General features: G+C 45.7%; 1 protein-coding gene across 1 annotated transcript in view; it reads left to right on the top strand.

The window, feature by feature from the left end:
• Positions 1-25,987, top strand: part of CCDC85C (coiled-coil domain containing 85C) — a gene marked incomplete at its 5' end in the record, with an annotated part of 105,512 nt that extends 79,525 nt beyond the window's left edge. The window contains 4 exons of the mRNA XM_080617123.1: positions 3,956-4,060; positions 18,485-18,580; positions 23,749-23,847; positions 25,173-25,987. Coding sequence (XP_080473249.1) covers positions 3,956-4,060; positions 18,485-18,580; positions 23,749-23,847; positions 25,173-25,262 — 390 coding nt within the window. The 3' untranslated portion in view covers positions 25,263-25,987. The remainder of the gene's footprint in view (positions 1-3,955; positions 4,061-18,484; positions 18,581-23,748; positions 23,848-25,172) is intronic.
• Between the last annotated feature and the right edge of the window lie 743 nt (positions 25,988-26,730).

The raw sequence follows: 26,730 nt of genomic DNA, 5'->3' as shown, positions 1-26,730 counted from the left end.
TTTTTTTTTGTTTGGTTTTGTTTTGGTTTTGTGTGGATTTTTTGGTTGTTTTTTGTTTGGTTGTTTTTTGTTTTGTGTTTGTTTGTTTGTTTACTATTTGGGTGAAACTAGTGTTTCATAAAAATTCCATGTAAAAGAGCAAGAGCTACTGTGAAGTAGTCAATGGCAGTTGTTGGCATTTGCTGAGAACAAGGGAATTTCAGGTTATGCAAGTTGTAAATTTGATCTGGTTAAGTAAAGACTGTGAGTCTCTTCAGCTCTCAATTTGTCTCCTTTCCAGTCACTTCCACTCTCTCTGCTTCTCATTTCAGAAAACATTATCAATAAAACTTCAGTTGAAACACTGTCCTGTGGAGTTTTAGTTCAGATGAAAATGGTTTTGCTCATAAATACCTTGAAACTCCAGGAATATGAAGTGATTTTACCTGAAGAGTAATTTATTACGACATGTTGCCCACTAATTGAGATAATCTCCAACAATGATGATGGATGGAGATGATCAGGGATTCTGTACTTTTAAAATGCCATTCTGACAAGAAAGGCAATTTGGGATCCACTTACATCTCAGTAATGAAAATTGGGTAAGGTAATAAGAGATTCCATTTTGTGAATGAATTGACAATGCAAATATCAGGATTTTTAATTTAGGTTTAAGTGGAGTAATGGCTACTCATTCTGATACATCATTAGCCATACAGCCTTTTAATGAGGGATTCGCTTTCTTTTCCTGGTTAGCTCTAATACTGGTAGCAAAGCCCAGTGAATGTACAAATGTTTAGGGAGGACTGATGAATATGTGTTACTGCACAATTTTAATTTAAAATAGGAAGAAAAAGCATTATGGTGAAAAAATACACATTTGCTTTTTGTGCAAGGAAAATAAGTAGTGCAGAGCTGTGATTAGTAGGCTGTTGTAAAAAATAGAGTAAGATAGATTCTGAAACAAATTCTAGAAAATATAGAAGGAAAATTGTGTTGAGGGGAATGCTGGTGAAAGGGATTGGCTTTATGGCTGATAGCAGTAGGAAAAAGAGGTCCTTTGACCGTCTCCAACATGGATGTGTTATAAATAACAGCAGATGAAGACTATTCTTGCACTACCAAATCCACCCTGGACCCCAAACACCTCATTCCTTTTCTGGGTAGGTCTCTGTTCAGCATTTTTATTTCTTAGATGTACTTCTTTCTTCTCTTTTTTTTTTTCTTTTTTTTGTCTTTAATTGAGAGCTTGTTTTGGTATTCATTGAACTTGGTGGGAATCTTTCCATCAAATTGAATGCATTAGGTCAGATTCATAATCAGCAGTCACTGAAACAACCTAACAATAGTTTTGTCACACACAAGTGCACTGTCTTAAATGGGATTTGCTTAAGAAAAGCAATAGAACAAATCCATTATAAACACTTGTTATAGCTGAGTTTTGACTGTATCTGTATATTTACCAAAACAGTTTCAACCAATTTAAGCCAAATTGAAATTAATGCAGACTCTTGCTCCAGGCAGGAGCATAGGGCAATTAAATTGAATCAGTTTAAACTAGTGTATTTTTAGCCAGAGCAGTATGATGTTGTGTGTTGGTTAGGCTTAGGTCCAGTTGCCTTACTGCCTTACTTACTGCCTTAGGCTGGTGAGGCATTTTGACTTTCTGTGGGGACAAGCGATAGTGAAACATGGCTACGTCTGTAGCCATGTGAAACATATGCTACGTCTCTTGCTATGGCAAGAGAAGAAGTTTCTAGGAGGCAAACAAATGTCCACCAAATCTCTTTCTCATGCCTGTTTCTACACGCCTGGTGCTTCATAGCATGTGACAATTTGCAAGTCTCAGTGTGGTTTGCAAAAGCCTGGATCATCCAGGGCCTCAAAACACTGTTGAGGCAGTGCATGCCCTCCTGGAGCAGAGCCTTCAAGGAGATCAGTGACCTCTGCGGTCTCCAGGACAAAGCTACAACCTCACGTTTGCAGTTTTCTGTTTTATTGTGCTTTTCCCTTGCTTGTGTAAGTGCCCATTCGTTACAAATGTCAGGGAAGGGTGCCTGCGCTGACAAACTGAAGGAGTGGGTAGCAGAGTGTCAGGACCTCTCCAGGAGGTTGCCATCCGCCCGTGCATATACAATAGTGAAGAAGAGGTTGCACAAAGCAGGGCAGTGGAATTGTAACCAGCCAGGGTAAAATCCCTTCAGGATAACCTCCAAGGGACCCCTACATATTGCATGCCTGGGAAAATGCCAGTAAGTGAAGAGTCTTCTCATCATCTTCCTTTGTGACCCACTAACCTTTATTTGAAAGCATGTACCTCCCAGGCATGGTGAGGGAAACTCAGTTTTGCAGCAGTCACATTTTAGCTGCAGCAAGAGTTATCTCCTTCAGATCTTTCTCTGACTCTCTGTTGTGAAATGTGAAAGAAATATAGGCCACGATCTTCTTTGACGCCACCTTGTAAGTTCAAGGGAATCCCAGACATCCGATATGCTGAAGTCATTCTGTATCACTTGACTCTGTGAGGCACAACAGTTCCCAGCAGACTGGGTGATACAGGACTAGCATCCCTTTCTCCTGATGGGTTTCTTGAAAACTGCCGTTTTCTTCACAGCTTGTAAAAGGAAAGTTGATAGGGTGAGTACGCCAGAATGGTTGTGAAAGCGCTGGGTCATGCTTGATGTTTTAACCTAAGAAAACAACATTTAGAAATAAAACCAAAGCTGAACGTGTCCTAAAAAAGGCCATGGAGCTACAAGAATATGTTTCTGACACTGGTAGAAAATGACGTATCCAGTCTAAATGCACCAATTCTTCTCTGCTAAATGGGAGCAAGAAATAAAAATTAGCTTTCTCTATTTCCAGGGAGCTGTGCACAGCTGCAGTCCCCAAAGTCTTGGTGATGGTCAGGCCTTTGGGGTTACTGAGGGGGTTTTATATACCATTGAGCTGATTTATGAGATTTCCTGTTAAATTTTATTGCACCAATGGCTTTTCTTTGGTTCTTTTGAAGTAGAAAACATCATTTCTGCAGCAAATGCAAGTCAAAAGTCTTAATGGTGCATAAGAATCTGAAAGGTCATGATTTTATAGGTTTGAAATAGAGGACAGTGCACTGCTTGTTACTCCTAAAAACATGAAAAGTTAATGAGGATGTTTATCGATGATGAAAAGACATAGTCATCTCCCGGACCTTTGATTTTGGCTACTTGTGCATTGGCTTTTTAAGGGTGTACTTTTATAAATGAGAAACTCTTCTGATGTCTAGGACTGGCCTGCTTCAGAATCACAGAGAGAACTAACAACATGAGGCAGAACCTTTGTCCCAGGGAGATTATTCAATACTCTCAACACTCAGTGCTGATTCTCCCTTTGAGCACAGACTATTGATTGCATTTGTCTGGCTTCTAGGGTCACATAGACTACCTCTGCTTATTTGGCTTTGTTTAAGACCTGTGGGTACATGCAAATTTTAACCAAATAAGAAACTGTTCTTGTGACACACATTTTGCAGGCTTTGATGGATCACAGTAGCACTCTCATTGCTTTCCACATGCATATGATTGGAATAGCGTATGGTGTTTAAAAGTGAAAAATCTAGAAAAGGTCTCCTGGTGGATTTCTTCTGTGGATTTTGGTTTAATCTGAACTCTTAAAAATAGTTTTTTCCATTTGCATGTTAACAAATTTTTTAATGAACATGTAGGAATTTAGCCAAAATAAAAAAGCCTCCTTGCTGTATCACTTAATGGAGCAGACCTTGAATGGTTCACCTGCAACTGCTTGCAACTGTTTTCTCCAGGCGTGGGCATGGAAAAAGCATTTTATTGTTCACTATCACTGCTATTGCAGGGGGAAGTAATGGGAACAGGTCGCAGGATAGAAGTCATGGAGAAAACCAGTACAGGAGGAGGGGCAAAGCTTTCCTTCTTCTTGTTAACACAGGCTGCCCTGTTTTCTGTCGTTGTCTTTGCAGCAGTCCAGCACAGGGGACCTGAGGACTCTGAGGAAGGGGTTGTCTCCGTACCACTCTGAGTCACAGCTCTCATCACTGCCGCAGTATCAAGACGCCCTGCAAAATGTAAGAGACATTTCCTTACCTATACACACAGAGCCATGGGTTTCCCCAAAAGTGGGCATGGATGGAGGGGGGCACATGGAGGGTAGAGGGGAGCTCTCCCAGCTGAGGATTCACCCTGAAACCAGTACAGCTGTGCAGCTGAAACCTGCAGCTGCGGGGAGGATGGGGAGCCTCTGGAAATACTGATCTTTGCCTGAGTTTGGACCATCAGCTTCCCAGTATGTTTTTTGGTTAGCTAATGGTCACTGTTGTGCATCGTTTAAAGCAAGTGTGAGTCTTGTTATACCTGCAGCTCCTTCTTTGTCAGTGCTTTGTATGCCTGCTGTCAAAAAGCTGGTCGTGGATGAAGCAGAATATGGTTTGTCAAGTGTCTGGCAGTGCCTGCTCCTGATTGCTTTAGCAATAAGGTTCTTATGATTTTAATTGCAGGTTTTTCTGTATCACGACTGAGGTTTATTTTTCCTGAGATAATGCCTGCATTGCTTCTTCTCGAACAACAGAATAATCTTGATTAAAGCCTCTTTCAAAAGTTGGATACTGTGCTGCTGTGCCAGGGCTCCTCCTGCACTGGTGTGCCAGGCATGGCTGAGAAGGCTGAGCCCTGCCAGACAGCCGTCTTCCAGGTGTTTTCATGACTGCCTGAGACACCGCATTTGCTTGGTGACATTGTTTTCCAGGCTGCAGGGAAAGAGCATGGATGCAGTCAGGGAGCCCTGCTGTGAGTGGGCTGCAAGCATCGTGAACGTGAGCAGCAGCCTGATGGCAGCAAAGACAGGGGACCTCCCTGCCACCCCGTGTCTTCTGCTCTGTGCCCAGGGCACTCATCAGGAGAGCTGCAGGTGCTGCAGGACTAGTTAGTTTTAAATTGGCTGCCTGCTTGGGTAGAAGCCATTCTGTAGATTCAGTGTGCCTCTTAGAGCTGCAAAACAGGGGGCAATAACAATTTAAGAAAGCACGCATAAATAAAACTCCACTGTGAAGGCAGACCCCCTTTCTACCCCTGCTGACCTGCAGGATGGATGGAGACCCTCCAGCCAAAAGAAATGGACAAAACCATGCAAATGCTATGGAAGACTGTGGCTGAATATGCCATTTTCTAACTTTGTGCCCCATATATAAAGTCAGGAGACTTTATAGGGAAGACAGAGAGAGATGAGTCCTAAGGTGTTTGGCTTTGCCAGTGCTTTAGAGTTCTGGGGATTTTGCTTCACTTCCCTTGTGCTTGGGCTTCTGATCCCCAGCTTGGTTCCAGGCACAGTTTTATATTCATCTTGTGGGTCAGGCTGGGATACAGCCAGCAGCTTCCTGCAGAGGAGCTGTGCCAGGGCTTGGAGCTGGCAGGGGACTTCTCTACCTGAGCACTGGCCCCTGCAGGTCACCAGCGCTGGTGGCAGATGGTGCTGCCTGCTGGAGCCCTTCCCGGCCACTTGGCCCTGCTTTCCCTCCTTCCTCAAGGAAGAGGTGGCACCTGGCATTTATGGAGAGGTCCAGGTGCTGCGTGACATTCACCTTCATCTGTCACCCTGGCTGTGTTCTGCCTTCTTTGCGGGAAGATGGTAGATTAAAACAACCAGCTCTGGATTCAAATCCACATCATCTGCGATACTTACATAGCCATTTATCTACCTGTTCCTACCAAAATCCCTTTGGTTTGTGGCTTTCCATGATGTATTGTTTTTGTGATGAAGAATAGCAATAACGAATTCATGCAGATGTCTTTGAATGCCTCAGGCATGTCCCAGAAAGTGGACACTAAGATATACCTGACTTCTCTGCAGCCTTGGTTTTTTGACAGCAGGCATGAGGTTGTGAGAAATCGTTCCTCTTTGTGCCTGCACAGGCTTCACACATGTGAGTGATGGACAATTGGTGTCGGCTCCGAAGCTGTCATATCCATTTTGGGTCTCATCATTGTCGCTGCCAGTGCAGCTCTTTGGGGAAGATCCTCAGCACATCCCTCTCTGTCACACAGGTTGCATGCAGGCACCACTCCAGCTCTTTTATGGCCCTGATGTACCTCAGTTAATGAAACAATTTGTATCTAGTGGACCCTGGATCCTGGACACCAGTGCACACTCAAGACACATAATCAAAACACACTCAGTTGCAGTCTGTGCACTGTTTAATGTGCACATCATGCAGATGGAGGATTACAGATTTGCTCTGTGGGTCTGCAAAGGTTACCAAATATCCAGTCCCAGGGGATTAGTTCTGACCTGCAGCCCTGGCCATTGCAGGGGAAGGTGTGACATGCATGTTTGTTAGCTTGAACTGTGAGCAGGTGGTCAAACTCACCAGCCCTGGGAACTGCAAACCAGAGTCATCTCCTGATGTAGTAGAGGCTCCCCATGTTGTTTGGAAAATGAGAGTGATTCCCTTGGGCTTAGACCCTTAGTGAGGCATGAGAGGACGTGACAACAAGCAGCTCCCTGTGGGACCTGTGATTCCCCTTGGATAAGAAGGGCAGGCTCCAGGGCAAACTGATGGGCCGGCTTGTTCTTTCCTATAGCCGGAAGCCTCCAGACATGTAATGGTTACTTGGGAAGATGAATGCTGTAACTCCTAACATGCCCCTTCCTTCTTCTTCCCCTGACTTTATATGCTGAGCATGACACCACATGGTACAGAACATCTCTTGGGTCGGTTAGGGTCAGCTGCCCTGGCTGTGTCCCTTCCCAGCTCCTCGTGCACACCCAGCCACTAACTGGTGGGGTGGTGTGAGGAGCAGACCTTGACTCTGTGTAAGCACTGCTCAGCAATAATTAAAACATCCCTGTATTACCAACACTGTTTCCAGCACAAATCCGAAACACAGCTCCATACTAGGTACTGTGGAGAAAATGAACTCTACCCCAGCCAAAACCAGCACGCTGGATGTCAGCAATGGAAATAGTCCCAAAGCTTCCTTGGAGGACTTAAGCTTCCAGTTGCTATTTGCCAGGCTGTTGCTATGTCTTCAGTACTTTGTTTCTCCATAGTAGCTGGAACAGGTATTTTTCACCCATGTTGCATTCATGTCTTACCTGCAATGCACGTGTTTCCTTCGTGGCTGCTCCATGTGAATGTGGCAACACTTGGGAGGAGTTACTGTTCTCAGCCCTCTGATTTACCACAGAAAGCTATTGGAGGAGTAACAGGTCAGGTGCATGTGTGGCTGGAGTGCATAGAGAAGGTGATGCTCAGTCTGTCCAGATCAGAGCTGTTCTGGAGTTTAACAGTACCAGATGGGAGTTACAGACTTCCCATTTTGTTTGTTGTCATTGTCCAAGGAGTCTGGATTATCCAGTCATATGGTCTCACCTCTGGTTAGTGAAATTACATTTCAGTAACACTGAGGGGTTTAAGGAGAATAACGTTCGGTTTAGGTAATTGCCACTGGAGGAGAAGAGGAGCCCTGCTGTTGCAGTACTGTGAATCAGGACTCGGAGCCGTCCTGCCACCGTGGAGGGACTCTTCTCTGCAAACATATGTTCCTTCTTTTCACCTCTCTGTGCCTCAGTATTTCCCTTGAAGGAACTGGGTGGGAAATCACTCATTTCATAGCATGTTTTTCAGGCAGTTCTTTACTATTAAGCTAAATATCACTGAGTGCTCCAGAATCCTACAGGGGTGGACACTAAGAGGTGGTGTTTAATTTTTGGAACAGTGTAGTGTTGCTGGAGAGTTCACTTATTTCTCTGTGGGCTTTCTGCAGCTTCATTTTAATGATGAGTGAAGACTGGAAGGTGGAGTTCTCCACACTCACTGTCTGCTCTCGTGCTCTCGCTCTCTGTAAAGCCACCCTACACAGTACTTAACCTTTGGTCACATGTAATGATTGCTGAGTTACGATTCTGATGTGGGGAGAATGCATGGGGGAAAATGAAACTACCCATCCACAGCACTAAGCCCTTATTTTGTTACTAATAGTCATGTTTCAGCAATTCGTTTTCTGAGATGTAAAATCTAGGCTACTGACTTCTGGAGCATGAGGTCCCTGTAGCACAGTTAAGGCATGTTCCAGACCTTGCCCCTCTGTCTCTTCTATGTTCCCTTTGGCCTCTTCTTGGGTGCTCTGGCTGCCTACCTAGACACATGGTCTCTGCAGACTTCCACATTCCTGCCTGCTGCTCCAGGCATGTCTCAGTGTCCAGGCACGAGAAGGTGGCCTGAAGGCAGCTCATGTTCCTATGATTGGAGGTACCTTCACCTTGGGAAGCTTATAAGCCAGCTGCCTGGGGAAGCCATTTATCCACATTGGCATAAAACACCATTCAGCCAGCTGTTACTACACTCAGAGCTAGCCTGGCTGGCTTAGACTTTAAATTTGCTAGCAGCTTTCATGTGACTTATAATAGGAATTCTGCCTTTGGTGGGAGTAACTGTAGAGGTTTGTAATGGAAACATTAAGATTAGCGTGGATGGAGTGTGAATGGAAAAGTGTATGAAAACACCAGGAGGAATAGTACTAGAGCGAGGGATGCAAGGGTGGCCTGTGCTGATGACCAAAGATACAACTGACAGCAAGCAAATGGGTAAACACAGCAGGATGTGTGGTTTGTGTCAGGACCAAGAGGTCTGTACTGTGATAAGGCCATAGCACAGATGGCTCATCACTAGAAGACCTATTCCCTGATAACGGGAGGAAGGTTACACTGTGATGTGCCATGCACTTCCTGTCATTCCAAGAGGAAGTCTTAGATAAGGTGCCCAAAATGAGGGAGAAGTAGCAGGCAACAGCTTTCCATGGGTTTATGGTAGGTGAGTAAAGCAAGATGCTGAGATAAGGGTCAGCCTGTAATAACCATTGACTCCTAAAGCATGTGAAAAATGTGTCCAAACCCCAGTTCTTTGCTATCAATGAGGAGGGACGCCAGAGCTGTCATTAGGGTTTGCTGGTATGTGTCACTTGTCCTCTGTGTCACACACAGTAACCCTGACCACGCCACATGGACATCTACCTTTTGGTGAATGCGTAAGCATTAGTTTGTAGGTGTGTGGGTGAGTGACATGTTAGAGAAATGAGTTTTGGGTTGAAAGAAATATCACTTTCCCCTTACTTAAGTTTTTGTACTGAGTTTGTGCTGTGGTAGTTTTCTGTGTGACCCCTTGCTGAGGAGTAGGAGCTCCCAAGAGTGCGCCGATGGGTGCAGGAGGACATATCTGTGGGTGCTGTAGGTGGTGGATGAAGAAGGGACATGTGCTCATCTGGGGTCCCGAGCTGGGGGTCCCCGGGGAAAGCACCTGCAGAAATGCCCTGTGAGGGCTGAGCAAACCTCCCTCTTCGGAGAAAACAGTGGTGATGGTGCCTGTGCTCAGCCTTTGTATACATCCCTAGGGACTGCGAGAAGTATTTCCAGAAAAAGGTGAGATTTCCATTAGAGTATTCAAAGCCACATCTCTCAGGAGTCTGATTTAGACTACAGCCCAGGCTGGGAAGAGACAATTCTGTTTTCCTCCCTAAACCTACCCCAAACCCAGCAAGATCCAAAGGAAAACATGAACAAGCAGGACAAGTGTGGTTATGTAGCAGAGAGCACTCAACTGAGGACCGCCAAGTCCCTGACTTCCGGGCACTGCCTCTTCTTGTGTTTTTCTGCAGTGCCTGTTTCGTGCGGGAGGCAAGGCCTGGGAGATGGCTCTGGCTGCCTGGCTGCAGCACTGGCTTGGGCTCCTTCCCTTGATTCCCATCATGCTGTCACAACCAGTTGTGTTTTATAGCTCTGCCTTGTAGAGATACTTGGGAAAAGTATATTCCATTTTGCCAGATGGCATGCATACTATTATAAAAACAAACCCAAATGTTTGTGGTCTGTAGGTGTAAAGGAAAGCCATTAGATGGGGTGGGAAGGGATGATAGGAGCATCTTTGGCTGACGCATTGGCTGTCTCCTGAGCAGAGCAGTGGTGAGGGGGTTGGTATGAGGACATGTAGTAGCTAAATCCCAGCCCCAGTGACAGTCTGGTCTCCTGCTGTTGACAGGAAAGATGATGGTCTCCATCCTCTTTCACACAAGGGCTAAGGCAGAAGAGAACACAAAGAGGTGACTTTGTGTCTCTCCCTCAGCTCCCTGCAGAGGAAGGACCAAGCTGGCCCTTGCATCAGCCTTGTGTTGGCAAGGAGATGTGGCTGTGGCCCAAGCCTGGTCTCAGATCTCACTAGGGGGCCCAGAACAAGTCTGCTAGTCCCTTATTCAGTCTGCCTAGGAGTAAATCTGTTCTCAGGAAGGAGAACTGTATCATCTCCTTATAGCCAACCTGACTATTAAAATCCAGTTTGAAATAGCCAGAGACCATTGTTCCCATCGTGGTGCCCAGGAGATGCACCCAGAAGAGCCAGGGGAACCCTCTGGGCATTGGTGCCCTTGCAGAGTCACCTGGGGACCTCTGTGTGACCCCAAGATGTCCCTGCACAGCACAGGGACCCTTCCACTGCCAGCATGAAGCAGCTCCCAGCACCTGGGTGCAGGGATCCCCAGGCTGCCTGGTGTCTGTGGCATCTCTGGGACCGCTCTGTACAGCTTCAGCGTTGCATCATGGCCTCTCGGTATGCCTTCAGCCCCTTCTGCACTCCCCCAAGCCCATCCTGTGCAGCACCCCAATGGTCCCCCACCTTCTCGCATCCACGTGCCTCATCCCCGTGGCTGTCAGTTGAGCTGAGCACTGCCAGCATGTGTCAGAGGATGACCCCAGGCCTGTTTCTCTCCTTCCAATGGTGACGGCCACAGCTCCTTTTTAGGCAGGAGACAATGATTGAGGAGCACGGCAGAAGGCAGCTCCTTCCCACCAGCGTCACTGATACCACCAGGATGCCATTAGGCAGACAAAGATAGAAATTCAAGGCAGCCGTTTTGCTGCTGCAGCAACAGTGGCTGCAAAAGGAAAGTAAAATGAAAGGTTTGTTGGGATTTGCAGCCTGGGGAGTGCTATTGTGAAGCTTCAGAGTGTATTACCCACAGCTAAGAGCAAGCTGATCTATTCTGGAAGGCAGCTGCCCTTCATCAGCAGTTATTACAGCAGCTCTGAGTGGTGGGTGGCTTTTTTCCCCATGGCAGCCAACCAGCACAAAGTTTGGCAATACAAAGTTTGAGGATTTGATGAGCAAAAGAGGCACTGACAAGCCGTATCCATAATCTGCTCTTACAGGTGACTGCAGGAGGTGAGAAAAATTGATCTGCTTTGAAAATCTGCTGTAGGTTCTCATGCTCACTTGTCACATGCATTTGTGTGGGTCTGGCAATGGGTCAGGGGAGAGATAGGGGCACAGCAGACCCTCCTTCTGTCCCAGACCTGGGAGGAGGTGATGGCCAGGGCAGCCAGGTAGCAAAAGGAGCCTGGAGAGGCAATACAGACATGCACAGCTATCACCCCCTGTTTGTGCGTGCATCCTGCACTCGCCCAGAGGCTTTCACCTGGGCCAACCCCAAATGAGATATGCTTCAAAATCAGGAAAGTCTTAAAAATACCCACTTTTTCATTCTGAAATCAGATGTTCTTGATGTTCCTGTATTGAAAGAGCTAGCACCTCTCAGAATACACACGCTGAGAGTGCCCCTGTGAGTCAGTCAGAGTTAGTGCACTTTGCCTGCGGGTACAGCATGGGCTCACTGTGTCTGTCAGACTCCTTGTTTGCTTCTACCAAGTAGTTACGGGCTGAAACTGCTCTGAATATGTCATGTGTGTAATAGTGTCACAATCCAAGGGGGCATCTGAAGCCTACTGTGGGTGGGGCTTTTTAACAGGGCTGGAGCTGCAATGCTGAGAACAGACACCCTTCCTGTTTGTAAATGAGATCCAGTTGCAACAGTGTCCTGACTTTGTTTATTCTTTCTTGGGCAGTCCCCGAAATCTTCCCTTTCCTTTGGTGCCCCAGCACAGCCCATAACAGCCAACACTGTGTCATGCGTGCCAGGGAGAAGAGCTATTCTGTTGTTGGGTATCTGTGATGTTTATGCTCGGAAAGCACTGAAGCTGTTAAGTTGTTTCTTTATTAATCAAAATGGCCATGTAAGACCCTAAATAGTTACCCATGAACGCAGCAGAGGCCATGAAGATGCGGGAGGTTGTGTCTGAGCCATACAGAGAGGCTCTGCCTGGCTCCTGTGTGGACCCAGCAGTTAATGCATGGATTTGAATGTTTACATGAGCAGCTGCTTTCTATGATTAAAGGCTGCAAATTAAGTAATGCCAAAGGAGATTAGCATCTGCAATAAAGTCCCTTGATTTGATAGGGAAGATGCTAATACAGAGTATTGATGGCTCCTGCACTCACTGCCGCCGGTGGCCAGGACCCACGTCGTGCTGGGAAGTCGGTGTGTGTCTGCAGGATCCCCCCTGTGTTCCTTCTCCCGGGCCTGGTGGCAGGGTGTCAAGCGCTCGCAGCTGTGAGGCAGCCTGCTGTGACTTTGGGAACACAGGGCTCAGCAGCCATTTGAGTGCGCAAGAGGGGAGCGGGTGGTTTGTTTTGAGTGGGATGTTGGCAGGCTTTCTGCACAGTAGGCACAGAGTAACAATAGCCAAATGTCATCATCGGTTTGGATCATCTGCCAGGCAGACTGGACACCTAAGGGATTTGCATACTCCCCGGCTCTGTTGAGGATGCCCGCGCTCAGGCACGAGAGGTCTGGCATCACCTGCATCAGTGTGTCAAGAAGCCTGTGTTTTGCACAGTGTGGGTTCCAGAGGAGCCAGTGTTGGTTGCTTCTTTGTGCATCTGGGAAATCTCCTTGCAGTCAGTAAGGAGCCCTGGGGCTGCTGCCAGGGTGCCTTCAGCTAGCCTTGTCCTGTGGGGCCATGAGACCCTTTCAGGAGCAACATGTGTGGTGGCAATGGCAGAGCTGCTGTGGGCATGAGAAGATGCATCAAGGAGGGAAGGCACTTTGAAGGAAGAGAGGGTGAAACGTCAGCCCAGAGCCATGTCACGCTTCAGTGCTGCGCAGCTCTGTCGCTTTGTTTCAGCCATTAACCCCCTTGCAGCTGCAAGGCAGAGGAGAATAGGAAACATGGCCCAGGTTGCAAAAGGATGAGAGGTGTGACCTGCCTTTTGTGGGGCCCAGGGGAGTTCTCAGGCTGGTGGCAAAGGGGGGTATTTCTGTGTGTGTCATCTCCAGGGATGCTGCTCATCTCTGTGTGATGACACATTTCTCTTTCTGAATGGACCGACTGTGTGAGCCTGGGGGTTGCCCTTGGTGCTGCCTGTGCTACATTTCTGATGGGGACATCATGCTTCAGAGCTTCAGCACATTCCCTGTGAGGGTTTAGGGATGCTTCTTCCATGCCAGAGTGGCCCCATGCTCTCAGTCATAGGTTTTGCTCCTGGTTTTCCTTCTCTGCCCCCCAGTACTGCCTCTGGTTGGAGCTGCTCCAGGAACTTTATAAACTTGGAAGCCACAAGAACCATTCATAAAGCCAAAATATGCTGGGCCCCCATTCTGCCAGCATGCCAGGGCAGGGGTTTGCAGTCAGACATGGCACCTTTCCACATTACTGTACGGCTCTGCCACCCATTTTCCACATGGCTGTGGGTATGTACTGCCTTCTGCTTGTCCATTAATTTAATTGCTCCTAATTTACAGAGCGGTGTCGGCACCAGTATGCGTGTAAAACACCTGGATGTTGACAAGGTGCTAAGGAAAGGCCCAGGTATAATTCAAACCTGGGTAAGCAGGCTGCAAACAAAACCACTGTGAGATGAATAGATGTGCTTCGGAATTTCATTGTCTGACAGGACCTGCCTGTAATGTAATTTTCCTTGTTCTGCCTCGGCAATAAAAACTTCACAGAGTCTGATACGACTCCATTTAGCTTTAATGTTGTCTGAGGAATGCCATTAGAAAAGTGTGGGTTATTTAATCGGGATTGAATCCTAAATGTCTGCTTGTTTTTAGAAATGGTAGACAAAAATTAATAGAAGAGAACGAGAAGATGTGAGGTTCAGAAGCATTAACGTTTGCTCATACACTCTGTGTTGGTCTGAAGCATCCTTGGTGCCTGGGCTGTGGCTGTTAAGGTGAAGTCAAATCAGCAAGATACTCTCCTCTGGGTTTTGAAACTTAGTCTTTTGCAGTCTTTCGGCTGATCAGGAATAGCTCTCTCAGAGATGAGGTAGGAAAGGATGTCATTGAAAGACAGAATATAATTGAGCAGAAAGAGATTGAAAACTGATGGCAGGACTAAGGTCTCATGTCTTTCCAGATCCCTGGAGCAATCAAGGAGAAATTGTTTATCACAATTTCTTTGTTTCCTTTTGAGATTTCCAACCCAAAACCTCTAAAAGAGCAGACACCTGTCATCCCCAGTTAGGCTCTTTTCTTCTTGGGTTCCAAAGCATTCCCACTGTTATTAAGAAATGTTCATATTTTAAGCCTTACTTTGCCTCTCTGGAGGTGTGTTATTATCAGGCGTTCCCAGCATGCTCTGTTACAGAAAGTCCTATTAATTTTGTTTCTCCAAACATGTAGGAATAGAGTATTGCTGGTGGTACTTGTCAGCATCTGTGCTGGACCACATCCCATGCAACCAGAGAGAGCCAGCAAGGACTCATTAGGCAACTTGGTCTTAGACATTGGCAATGCCATGTGTGGCTTGATACAGAGCAGCAGATGTTCTTCAGCACCTGCAGGCTGAGGCCTCTGTTCTTCATTTTTTGTGTCAGATTAAAAAGGATCATTGGCAGTATTCATGATCTTTGGATTTTATTTCCCACGTAAGCGCTGTTGCTTTGCTGATTGGGTTCTGGGCTGGAGCAGTGGGTGGGGATAGCTTGGTTTGATTTGTTTTCTGCTTTGGATTTGAGGTTGTCACCAGGTCAAGTGTCATTCTTGGCAATAGAGAACTGGGGGATTTATCCCCTGTGCATAGCATATTGCTTCAAGGATGCACTGCTATGAGAGACTGTGGAGTTCGTCTCTCCTTTCTTAGTCTGTTAATGAAACAGCTGGACTGTGAATCTCCTTACTAACTTGGAGATTGAATCACAAGCTCTGCAGGCTCTAGTGAGAGGTTTCTGGGAGGGTCTAAAACAGAATTGGGCTTCTCTGGTGGACTTGTGGTTTGAGCATGCACGATGTGGGGCTGGCGGGATGGGGACTGATGCTAAGTGGCATTGTAGCTGGCTGTGGATGAAACAGAAAGTGGTGTACGTTGCAATTCTACCCAGCTGACCATTTGACACCACAACATAGACACACAGTTGTTTCCTTTTGAATGATGAGTTCCTTGTATAAGTGCTGAGTTAAACATGCAAACTTCCAGTCTTGTCTCTGCTGCTGTAAACTTGGAGCAACTCTAAAGCTAGTTGGGCCAAAGAGAATAAAGAACTTTGCATTTTGAAATTGCTTAGCTTCTCATTCTGCTGAGGTTCAGCCTCAGCAGAACTAGAAAAATGACCAAGTTTATTATAAATGTAGTGTCATGCTTTTGGTGACTTCTGAGCTGTCTTTGAGCGCCATTCATTTATATAGTTACGTGACACCTCAGCCACATGTCTGAGGACGAAGAGTGAACTATCTCTGAGCTACCAAATGCTATGGAAACCTATCAAGTGGAAAAGCCAGATGTGCATCTAATATGGAGAGTGCATATTTGACAAAACCAGGCAAGGAGAGAAAATGTAGTGATACATGCCCCAAAACACACCGTATTGCTTTTTGCCTGTATGGACAATTTCTGCTTCTTAGGATGTAACCAAATTAACCTTGCTATTATTATCTGGCAGGGTGCTGAGTCAGTGTGTTGCCATGGCTGTGAAAATGTCAGCTATAGGGAACGGGAAGGGCATGGGTTTCTACAGTGATAGAGGTCCTCAGAGTGGCTGAGTTAGAGCACTGGGGTGCAGCTGTGGTAATTCTTACCCACAGTTTCCAAATGCATCTATTTTAGGCATGAGGAATCTCCTCTGTATATGTGGTTTCAGCTACTACCTTAACAATGATTTCCTGAGATTTCGCCTGCTCTCCTGCCCTTCTTCCAATCTCCTGTCTCCTATCTCTGATTCTCCCTCCCCTGCATTTCATCTCAGCTGGTTTCCTGCTGGGAAAATGTACATCCTCCTTTTTCTTCCCATTCCCTGACTTTTGTCCTCTGTTGGCAGTTTTCCAGTCCAGCAACCTTGACCTTATCTCCAGTTCCTTCCATTTCCTCCCCTTCAACTAACACTATCGGTGACCTCTGTCCATTTTCCTCTGCATCCTCCGAAGGCTAGCCATGCATCCTGCTGGATATGTTGTCATTTCTTTCCTTGCAGCTCCTACAGCTATGTACAGCTCCCTCTTTTGTGGCCTCCTTTATGTATGCCTCCATACAGGAAGCTTCAATGTTTTTTGTGTTATACAATACATGTGGTGCATCACCATGTTTGCAGGAATACTTTTATCTTGTCGGTATGGTGATCTGTTAAGTATGATCATGCTCTTTAGAAAAAAAAATACCTCTAATCGTTCTGGTTTCATTTGCATTGTATAATGATTTTGAGAGTGATTATGATCATGGAAATGCTTTGTAGCTCATTAGTGACTTCAGTTCTGTGAGGAAAAGCTGCTGCTGCCTGTTGTATAGGAGACCTCGTGATCTACTCTCGTTTGGTCAGGAAACTATTTTAAATGCTGTCAACAGGCAGGTCCATCAGAATTCCTTTTACTTTGGCAGTTTACTCTCAGTTCAGAAGAAATATTGGATGTTAGACTTTTGCTTGATATTTCCTGTGTTACTTCTAAAGAGGGCTGTAGGGAAGATCAATATCAAGTGTCGTTCATGGCTACAAACTCCTGAGTATTCTGCTGTCAGTTGTCATGGTCTTGGCCATTTATGGAAAGAAGGCACCTTTCATGCTGAAGCCAGATGAATTACACATGTATTGGTGTCTTTGACCTCTGTGGGAAGCTGATTCTGGAAGGATTCTGTTGCATTTACCAGCCCTGTGAGAAGCTGGTAACCCATTTTGCAGTCTTAAGTCACAGCTATGCCCCAGTCCCTGATCCCCAGCCTCTGCCTTTTCTATGCGATGTTATGGACAGGATGGGTGAGAACGTCCCCAAGTGGCCACAGCTCCAGCAAGCTATAACCCTCTGCCAGCAACTCCAGAACTATGCCCAGCCTGTGAATGTCTCTTGATCTCTGTGTGTTGTCAGTTTGTCACATCTCCTTGAAGAATTACTGTGGAATTACTAAGTCTTATTTTGTTTTTTCTGAGATGCCTGCCTCTCAGAAGGAATTTCTTGTTATCACCAGCATCTCAGTTGTAAGTATATGGCTGTTGGTCATGACAAGGGTTAAGCACAGAGCAGTGGCCTTGGCATGAATGACTCCATACCTTTCATGCTATTTTTGTCTGTAGCCTGATGGATGGGCCCATCTTTTTCTTTAATGTATGTACACGAACACTTTTATTAGTAAAAAGGCCCCAACAACTTAAAACATTTGGAAAGATGTGAGGTGGTGAAGTGCCCCTCCGTTCGTCCTCCTTTCTGACACAACTAGCTTGCTGGCCTGGGCTTAGAAGGCAAAGTGGTGAGATGAAGCATAAAACATGCTGTGTGTTCAAATGTGGAAAAGATGAGAAAGGAGTGCCTGGTGTTGTATGTGAAAGCATTCTTGTGATGGTGCTACATGCCGCTCTGCCATCCTAATTTGCTTTCAGGGGCTAAGTATAATCATTCTTTGTATTTCCTAAAGGATGTGAAGACTAAATAGAATTTGGTCAATGGTTTCATTGTTGATTTCTCCCACTGCTACAAAGCAATGCAAAAATATTAGGGACAGGCAGGGTGCATCTCACTGAATAAAAATATTGTGTCTCTCATAATCCAAGTCAGGCGCATTTAGAAAGAGGGAAAGCCCTATGAAAAGTGCTTACAAGGCTGTTTGGACAGTAGAAATCTTTTGTAAAATGTAGTTTCGGCATCTTTCCCAATGGGATCCTTCATGCAGGACTGGCCAGCATTTCGGAAACAAACCCAGCCAACATTAGGTTTGGACATCTGCTTGTTTTAAGGTTGCTTTCACAATTTTCTCTGTAGCTGAAGATCGGTACTTGATGTCTATGTAAAAATGTTGCCAGAAAAGCAATGAAGTTACACCAACTGTTTCTTTCAGAATGCAGCTTCTTAGTCCTTAGCAGTGACTGCTTTATCCTGGAAAATCATCTTGTTTGCTTTGCTCCCTTGGCTAGAAGGATGAGAACTGTTTGATCTTGTTCTTGTACAAAGTTATCCTAAGTGAGTGAAAAAGGTTTCTTCAATCAAGTTAGCTTTAAACCGGGGTGATCTCCTGCCTGAGTACATCTAGACTGAGTGATAGTAGGCTTAAATGGCATTAAGTCAAGTGACTTGTGTCTTTGCAGGTGGCTGATGGAATCTGAGAGAGACTAGCGTTCAAATTTTCTGGATATTTTCTTCCTCATTTAAACCACCCAGAAGGAATTAAAGCATATCTTCTCTTATTTCAACAGGGACCAGCTCGCGTGACATCTGATCTTGCATCTTCTCCTGCAGCAGGATACATGCCTGTTGGTCAAAAGCCAGAGGCTGTTGTGCATGCTATGAAGGTAAGGATGCTGCAGATCCCTGCACAGCCATGCAGCATGGTGCAGTACAATGTGGTGTGGTGCAGCTAACACTGAAGTGGCAGAACTAGACATTTCCTCCTTTCATGGAAACACAACAACTAGAAAGTTAGTGCTCAGGCAGATTGTTGGTAACCAGCACCTGTATCATGGTGAATAATCATCACTTCAAATAGTTGTGGAGTTTTGCGAGATTGAGAGTGACTATTTTTTGGGGTGGGAAACCTCCAGCAAAAGCTGCTGATGTTGAAGGTGTTGGTTACCCTTTCTGTTCATCAGTCCTGTGTAAACTGGATCTTTGGGGTGACAGTGGTGGCCAAAATGCTGTTTTTAAAAGGAGCAGAAAAACTGCAGTTCCTCCATGTGCTTTATTATTGAAATCCTGCAGCAGTCTTCAAAGGAGAAGAACTTCTTTTTTATATAAATACACAGCAAACCACAGCATCATACCCCTGCAGATCTGTGTATCGTCAGTGGGGATTACAGTCAGGATCATTGGCAATAAAACCCATGGGACACTGCTAGCTGAATTAAAGGCGAAAACTTGCACCATGATTTCACAGCAGTTCTCAAGTGCTAGTGACCACCCTTTAGCAGGAAAAATGTGATACCCTGGTGTTGCATGTTTAACTAGCCAAGCAGGTTCCTTCTGAGTATCTAAGGGACACAAAAGCACAAGTCCTTTCCAAGGTGCTCTAGCAATGGCTGGAAAATCTCTAGGTAAATTAGGCTCTGGTTGGAATATACTGACTTATAGGTTTGCAGAACATTGCAGATTCATGTAATACCTTTGTTTTTCTGACACTTTGTACTAATCCAGTTTTACTTGTGTTTAATCATCCAAGCCCTCATGCAGTCCAGACTACTTTTGCTTTTGGCTTTTTCTTCCCAAAGTGTGGGGTTCGTACCTTTCTGCTCCTGCCCTTTGTTGCATTTGGTGGGGTGTTGGTGAGGTACAAAATTAAGCAAAGTTGATAATGTTTTTAAGTTACAAGATCAAATAGTTATAAATTGATTGTGAACAATTCTGGGGGGAAATTAGGTTCTTATTTGCTTTAGTGGTTATGTGACTGAATTTGTTAGTAAGGGCAGGAAACAAATGGTTTTAAGATGTGGTTTGGTAAGCTTATGGAAAGGACTGGAAAATCAGTGAAGAAGATTCTTGGAAACTGGAAAGTAAGTTTGGGGGGTCTGGCACAGTGATGCATATACAGGAGTTGAAGTTTTATGGCTGGTTGTTTGTGCATATTGTTATTAATCCTCTATTGCAGAACTTTGTGGATTGCTAGGAAGGGCTGGAAAAAATTATTCTCTGCAGTTTCATAATTTGCCCAGTGTGATACGTTTGTCTGTTTCCAAAACTCTGGAAGGCACCATGACTAGAGTCAGGAAGCAGGTAGCACAACAGTCACATCTCATGGGCCATAAATGGCCTCACATGATGTGTCGTGCTCGCGCACTTACGTTTAAAAATATTCTCACATTTGAAGTGAGGAGGAATTCTCCTGTAGGTCAGTATGGAAGGGAGGTGTTTAGTTTTCCATCCTGTGACCCATTTCCAAGGGTCAGCTGGTAACTGAAAAGACTGAGGAAACTGGCCATACTCTCAATCTCTCCTCCTCCTTTCTTGTGGCACAGTGATATTGTGGCTGTTGGTCTCCAGCTGCGGATGTTAAACTGGGTAGAAGATGATATTTTTTGGCCATGGCATGCTGTAACATATGGAATAGCTCTTCTTTGCACCCTGCAGAACTGGATAGCTTTTCCAGTGCCAGCCCCCTGCATGAGGGAAACTGAATGCAGCTTAGACCCTCATCGCCTGTGATACAGTTCATGACCTGCCCTTGAGGAGGGAGTAGAGAAGAGAGTAGCCTACAAATGAGACTTGTGATGTGGCTACAACTCATCAGATATTAGAAAAAGCCCTTGTTGGTTGTGTAAGCAAGTCTTTATGGCTGTAGCAGGCTAGCTCCTTACCATGAGGAAAAGCAAAGAGAGATGGAAGTTGGCTTTGCTCGTCTCGTGAGATGCTTGCATTCAAATCTGTCCAGAAGCGGTGCAGCTCTGTGCCCAAGTGAAGGGCACTGAGGGGCTGTGCACTCTGCACAGACCTGCAGGGCTTCTGAATTGCCTCATCTGCACCCATCTATGTAGTGTCCTATAGGTTTTTTCCTTGGTTTTTTTTTCTGGCAGGTGAATACTTGCTATGTGGTTGAAGCATTGTCTGCCATTTAGCATCAATAAGTTTCCCTTTAAGCACATTTAGGGGTTTTCTTTTATTTTTGCTTCTGAAATAGATTTTGTTTATTTGTGCCTACTAAATAAGGAGCAAGATGACAGGTTGGCACTCCTAACAGCTGTTTTTGCTAACAAGAATAAAAGGTACATATGCTACGGCTCAGTATCTCACTGAACATCAAAGCACTTTCCTTGGGAATTGAGAAAACCTGCTAAAGATATGGGGAGCTGAGGAGGAGACACATGTAAGAGAATGACATTCAGCCTTTAACCCAACTTCCCCTGTAGCAGCAGCCTAGACCTTTTCCATGTGCACAGAGCCATCAAGCAGGTGATCAATCACTCCTGCTGATCTTGTTAAGGCAGGCTTTGGTCCTGCCCAAACTAGGGAAAAGTCCTAGCAGGGCATGTAGACTGTTCCCATGCTGAAGAAGGATGCCATGTTCCCCAGTGCTCTGCCCAGTTGACTTACAAATCAGCAAAATCAGTGAGCCTTGCACCCTTTGGAAAGCATCCTTCAGTCTCAGAGTGCTTTCTGGTACCGAAATGCTTACTTCAACTTTCATCTTCCCTTCCAAAGCTTTACTACAGTCATCCAGACTCTGATGGGGTTTTTGTTTGTTTGTTTCTTAAATATGCATTTCATGGCCATGTGGGGCTAGTGCAGCCAGTCAGAAGGGAGGTGGATGTGATGGACTGGGTGACTTTGAGGTGACACTGCCTTGATCACAGACTTCAGTGGATGAAGGACAATTCAGTATACTTGAGGTGTTCCTCACAGTTCACACATCATCAGGGAGAAAGCCAGACAAGTCTCATGCTCACTGTGAGCAAGGTGCAGGTTGTCTTCAGGACGTGGTGTCCGCAGGCAGAGGGGCAGCGTCACCCCAGTCCAGCTCCATCTGCCTGCATCCAGGTGGAGCAGGCTGCCCGCACTGGCTGGTGTTTTATCCAGGATCATCGCATCTCGCCCATCTGTCTGCAAAGGGACAAGTGCTGTCAGGGCTCCTTGAAGAACAGCAAAAAGGAGGGTATGGCATGAGCCATTTCTAAGCCTGGGATACGTTTGCCTGTTTCCTGTGGGCTCCTGGGTTGGGATGTGGCACAAACCATGGGAGGATATACCCTGGTTTCTTAGACCACGCTGAATCCACAGTCCTTGAACTTTAGCTGAGCCATAGGCAATTTATGTGAAGGCACATCTGTAGTCCCCAGCAGTGTAATTGGAGGAACATTAACCTGGTCTAAACAGCTGAGGAGGCACCTGGCAGGATCTGAGATTGCCTGGGGCTGGGTCAGCACTAAGAGTCCTTCCTGTCTTTCTTCAGGATCTGATTTCACTCATCAGAGTGTATTTTTTTCCTAGCATGCCTTTCCAGGCTAGGCTGTTGAGTTTTATTGCCCTGAATCACTTTTTCCCATATCCAAGATGCTAAAACATCTTTGCAAAGTGCCCATGTAGATGTGGGGTGTGCCTGGGGAGCAGGATGGTTTCCAGGGTAAATGAGTCCCGAGTCATTCAGAAATGAAATACAACCATAACTTTTGTCTGCTCAGCTTTCAGCTGCAGCTCTGCCTGGTTCATACCACTAAAAGACATTTCTACTGAAAGAAATGGGATTTGCCATCCTTCCACACCTCCTGGACTAGAGAATGTAGTTTTAGTTTAAGCACAAATTGTAGAAAAAACGTTTATTTTTGCCCATTGGGACTCTTGTGCCTGCAAGATTGATGGCTGGTGGAAGCAGAGGCTGGAACTGATGTGATCTTTAACTAATCTAAACCATGGCTGTCCTTGATGCTTGCCCTGTGGACACAGCCGGTGCTTAGCTGCTAGCCAGGCAACCCTGGTGCTCTGCACGGGGATGTGATCCTGCAGGCTGCTGTCTTTGCAGCTGAGCACTGGAGGCACACTGACTCCAAATGAGCAAGTTCGATGTGCTGGTCCAGCTGGGTCAATAATTAATTCCTCCCTCCTCTTTAGTAAAAAATAAGATGCTTTCTTTGTCAGCACGCACATGCCTTTTGCAACCCTTTTGCCCTTCCTCTCCTCCTAGAAAGGATGAGGATAATTCTTACCTGTGCAAAGACTGGTCCCAAATAGGTTAAGGGCCCTAGGAGAATGACCTATTTTTGTCTGTAAGGGAGTTTGAATAGAGCAGAATTGTTGTGCTGAGGTAGACCAGGGGATAATCTACACCGGTGTCCCATTTCGTGGAGCAGCCAGTGCTGTGTACCTCAGGAAAGGGTGAAACCCATCCTTGCACTGTATCTAGCTCTGTTCTTCCCTAGGAGGTGTAGGAGTAGTTACACACACAAATACACCTGCTGAATGGCTTTGTATGTGTGGGGATGTATTGTAGTGAATAAGACCACATGCTGTTTGATGGCATTGGGTGATTCCAGGAGCTCTGACCCTGCACACTGAGGTGACCATCTTGTTCATCAGTGGCATAACCCTGGGTGAGGTATGTAGGTCACTCATCTGGAGGTAGTCCTGTGCTGTGATGCACCTGACTTGTGCGACATGCCTGTTTGGAGGAGCAATCTGAATGCGCGTGGATGCGATGGAGGCAGTATGGAGGGAGTTGCCTTGCTGGGGGTGCTGCCTGGAAGGTGGGGCTATTAGCAGCCTTCCTGGAAGGGATGCGTTTGTGGGCACAGGCAGCTCACTGCCACTTACAGCCTGGTCCCCCAGGACTGTGGTGGCAGCCATACCATGCAGGGGGTGGACAGATGCATGCCATCACCAGTGAAGGAGGAGAGTGGAGGCACCCATCTTCATGTCGTGCTCATCTTGGCCCATCTTGAGGCTTTGTGACTCCTGCCAATACAGATACTGGTTAATGATGCTGTTAGGGACACGCAATTATTTGAGGAGCATAATGCTTTTGTAATGTTGTTTTCTGTAGGTCCTTGAGGTCCATGAAAATTTGGACAGGCAAATGCAAGACAACTATGAAGAAGACCTGAGTGAAAAGGAGAAGGCAATCGTTCGTGAAATGTGCAATGTAAGAACTCTCAGTAACTCTAGGGGTTTCTTTCAAGATCTTTTCTTAGTATGGAGGAGCAGGGATCTACGGCATAGAAGCCCTGCTTGATGCGAGATCCACAGGCACAAGGGCAGAGTGGAGGCTCTGCTGACCACTGCTTTGGGTATCAGTAACCCAAGTGCCTCATTCATTGCATGGAGCAGCCTTTGCTCAGCTGGCAATTCCCACTTTACTGCCTTCAAGGGTATAAAGTAGCTAGTCCAGCTGACAGAGAGCTGTGCTAGGGGTGCTCTCTGGCTAGGAGAGTCCTGTTAGCACTTGATCCCACCTGTGCCCTCAGGGACTTGGTTTGGGCTGAGCAGCAATTGGTTATCATCTTTAAAGCTCTACAGCTTGAATGGGTTTGCACCTGAACTGTGAGATAACATCAGAGAGAGAATCTTCTTGTCTGAAGCTATTGGACAGCACCATGATGTGTGGAGTGCTGTCAGCACTGCTACTATGTTGGGCAACCACACCGTTAACTGAGCTTGCCACATCTTCTGTGGTGGGCCTTCGTACCAAACCTCTGCTCCACGGTGCCTGCTGCCATGGCACTGCCTCCAGCAGCAAAGCACCTCTGTCATGCTTCAGCTTTGAGCAGAGTTTGAGAGTAAGTATCCTTGGCAAGGGCTGAGGTACTTCAGTTGCTGGATACCTATGAGCAAAGCCAAGACCACAGTAAATGGGCATATGCTCTTTAGGGTATTTTGTCTGCTTAATGCCACATTCCTTTGTGGCATGGGGAATGGTAAAACCCCGTAACTTCATCCTTCCAAATGGACTAATTTCTGTTTGTTTGTCATCAGCTGTTTTTTCTTTAAATATTCATTCAATGTAGGCAGATATAAAGTACTTTCCAGCTTCTTATTTTTAAAGAAATTGTCTCCCTCCACCCAGTGGCCCTAGAGTGATAAACTGTATGTTTTTAGAAAGTCATAGATGTGTATTTTTAATCGTTGCCTTTTTTATTCTTTTTTCTCTTCATGGTAACATCTTTTCTGTAAGCATGGCAGGGTGACCTAACATTGAACTTAACTTCTGAACATAGTGTATTTGTTTATACTGTTACCCAAAGCAAAAACAGTTCTAATTTCAAGAGGGACTAATTAGAAAAATGCATCAATGTTGTTTTCCTTGAGAACTGGTGCGCAGGTGCCATCCAGTGGCTCTGTTGAGAATTACAGCGCAGCTCTGGGAAACGGCTGGTGGTGACTTTCAGACTGCAATTGTAGAAACGCTGCAACTCCTCACAGACTTTGGGTTTTAAATCGTTTTCCTCATCCAATTATTCTTTCTTACAGGTTGTCTGGCGAAAGCTGGGTGATGCTGCGAGCTCCAAGCCCTCCATCAGGCAACATCTGTCAGGAAACCAGTTCAAGGGTCCCTTGTAGGAGCTGCATCCTGGAGACTGGAAGTGATAGATTCTGTGAAGACTGAAGAGGCAGAGCTCAGCGTTTCTGGCTGCCTGTTCTTTGGGAGTTGGGGCTGAGTTTTTTCAGGGTTTTCTTTTTTCTTTTTTCCCCCCAGCTTTTTTTTTGTAACAATAGTGTAAATATGGCAGCTAAAGGCCTGATTTCCAGGCTGTGGTGCTCTGGAACTACTGTTCAATGGGTAACCATCCAGTAATGCCAGACTTGCATCACTTGTATTGTAGTTCAAACCCGCTTTGTTGTAATGGTCTGTTTGTAGAATTACCTAACTCAAGAGAATTTCTATGAGGAACAAGAACCCTTAAACTGCAGAGAAGTCACAGTTTGTATTACTCCTGTCCACCCACTTGTCAGTGGTTCATAGCTGGGTTAGTGGCTCCAGGCAGCACCTTCCAAGGAAAATGCAACTTGAATTTGTTGGCGTACTGCCTGCCAAGCTCTTGAGCTGCTAACACTTGCTTTTGGAGGTCCTTATTCGGAAGAATGACATGCAACTGTTTTCACAAAGTGCTGTGGAAAATACTGAGTGGTGAGCTAAAAACACCAGCACCACTCTGCATTGTATGGTGGTACTCACCACACAAGCCTGCAGAAAGGCATGAGACTCCGTATCAGCTGTTAATGAACTATTTTTCCTTAAAAATGACACAAGATATCTGCAGTCACAATGTGAATGAAGTCACTTAGCCACACACCAGTATTCCCTACAAACATGGCAGCACATTCCCCGTAAATCTTGTACTACAGAGTAATACATCAGAAACTGCCATCCTCACAGTGCTTGTGGTGTTCACAGGATCTTCGAGAGCAGCAAACCTTTCACATAAGGAAGATTTGGGTGGTTTTTTTAATGTTCGTGCTGGATCCCTCACCTATACTGGTTCCTGTGTAAGGTGGCCGAAAAACAACCTTGCAGAGCTGAATAAAAACGCCATAAACACAGGCTGTCGGCTGAGACTACTTTCTGCCATTCAAGCTTTATTTTTGTTAATGAACCAAAACAAGTGGGTTTTCCCTCTTCAAATGGTTGTATATAAAGCAATGGGACTTACATTCTGCTATTGTGGAGTAGCTGCTTGTATAGTTGTAAGAATTTGCCCCCCTTCTTTTCCAAGTTGTCAAAGCAGCTGCCCCTGTATTTCATTAGATGTTCTTTCCCAATAGTCCAGGCAAGCAGGGCTGGGTTGTTAAACTCATTGGTGTGAAATAATTTTAAAGACAGGCATGTGAAAAGATCAAAGCCTCCTCTTCAAATGTTGCATTGATTATAGTGATTAGTTTGAAGATTTAATGACCTCAAGCAACATCACTTTCTTTTTATCTCCGTAAGAATCAGTCACAGCTACAGACAGCTGAATTAACTGGACAGGTTCTTCCTCTTAAATTAATTTGTTCTACCAGTTGAGTTCTTTGATTTGTGGCATTGTGT

This window comes from Psittacula echo (assembly GCF_963264785.1).
Source record: "Psittacula echo genome assembly, chromosome: 5".
Taxonomy (NCBI): Eukaryota; Metazoa; Chordata; class Aves; order Psittaciformes; family Psittacidae; genus Psittacula; species Psittacula echo.
Note: the sequence above shows the minus strand (reverse complement) of the source record. Positions and strands in the feature narration are given on the sequence as shown.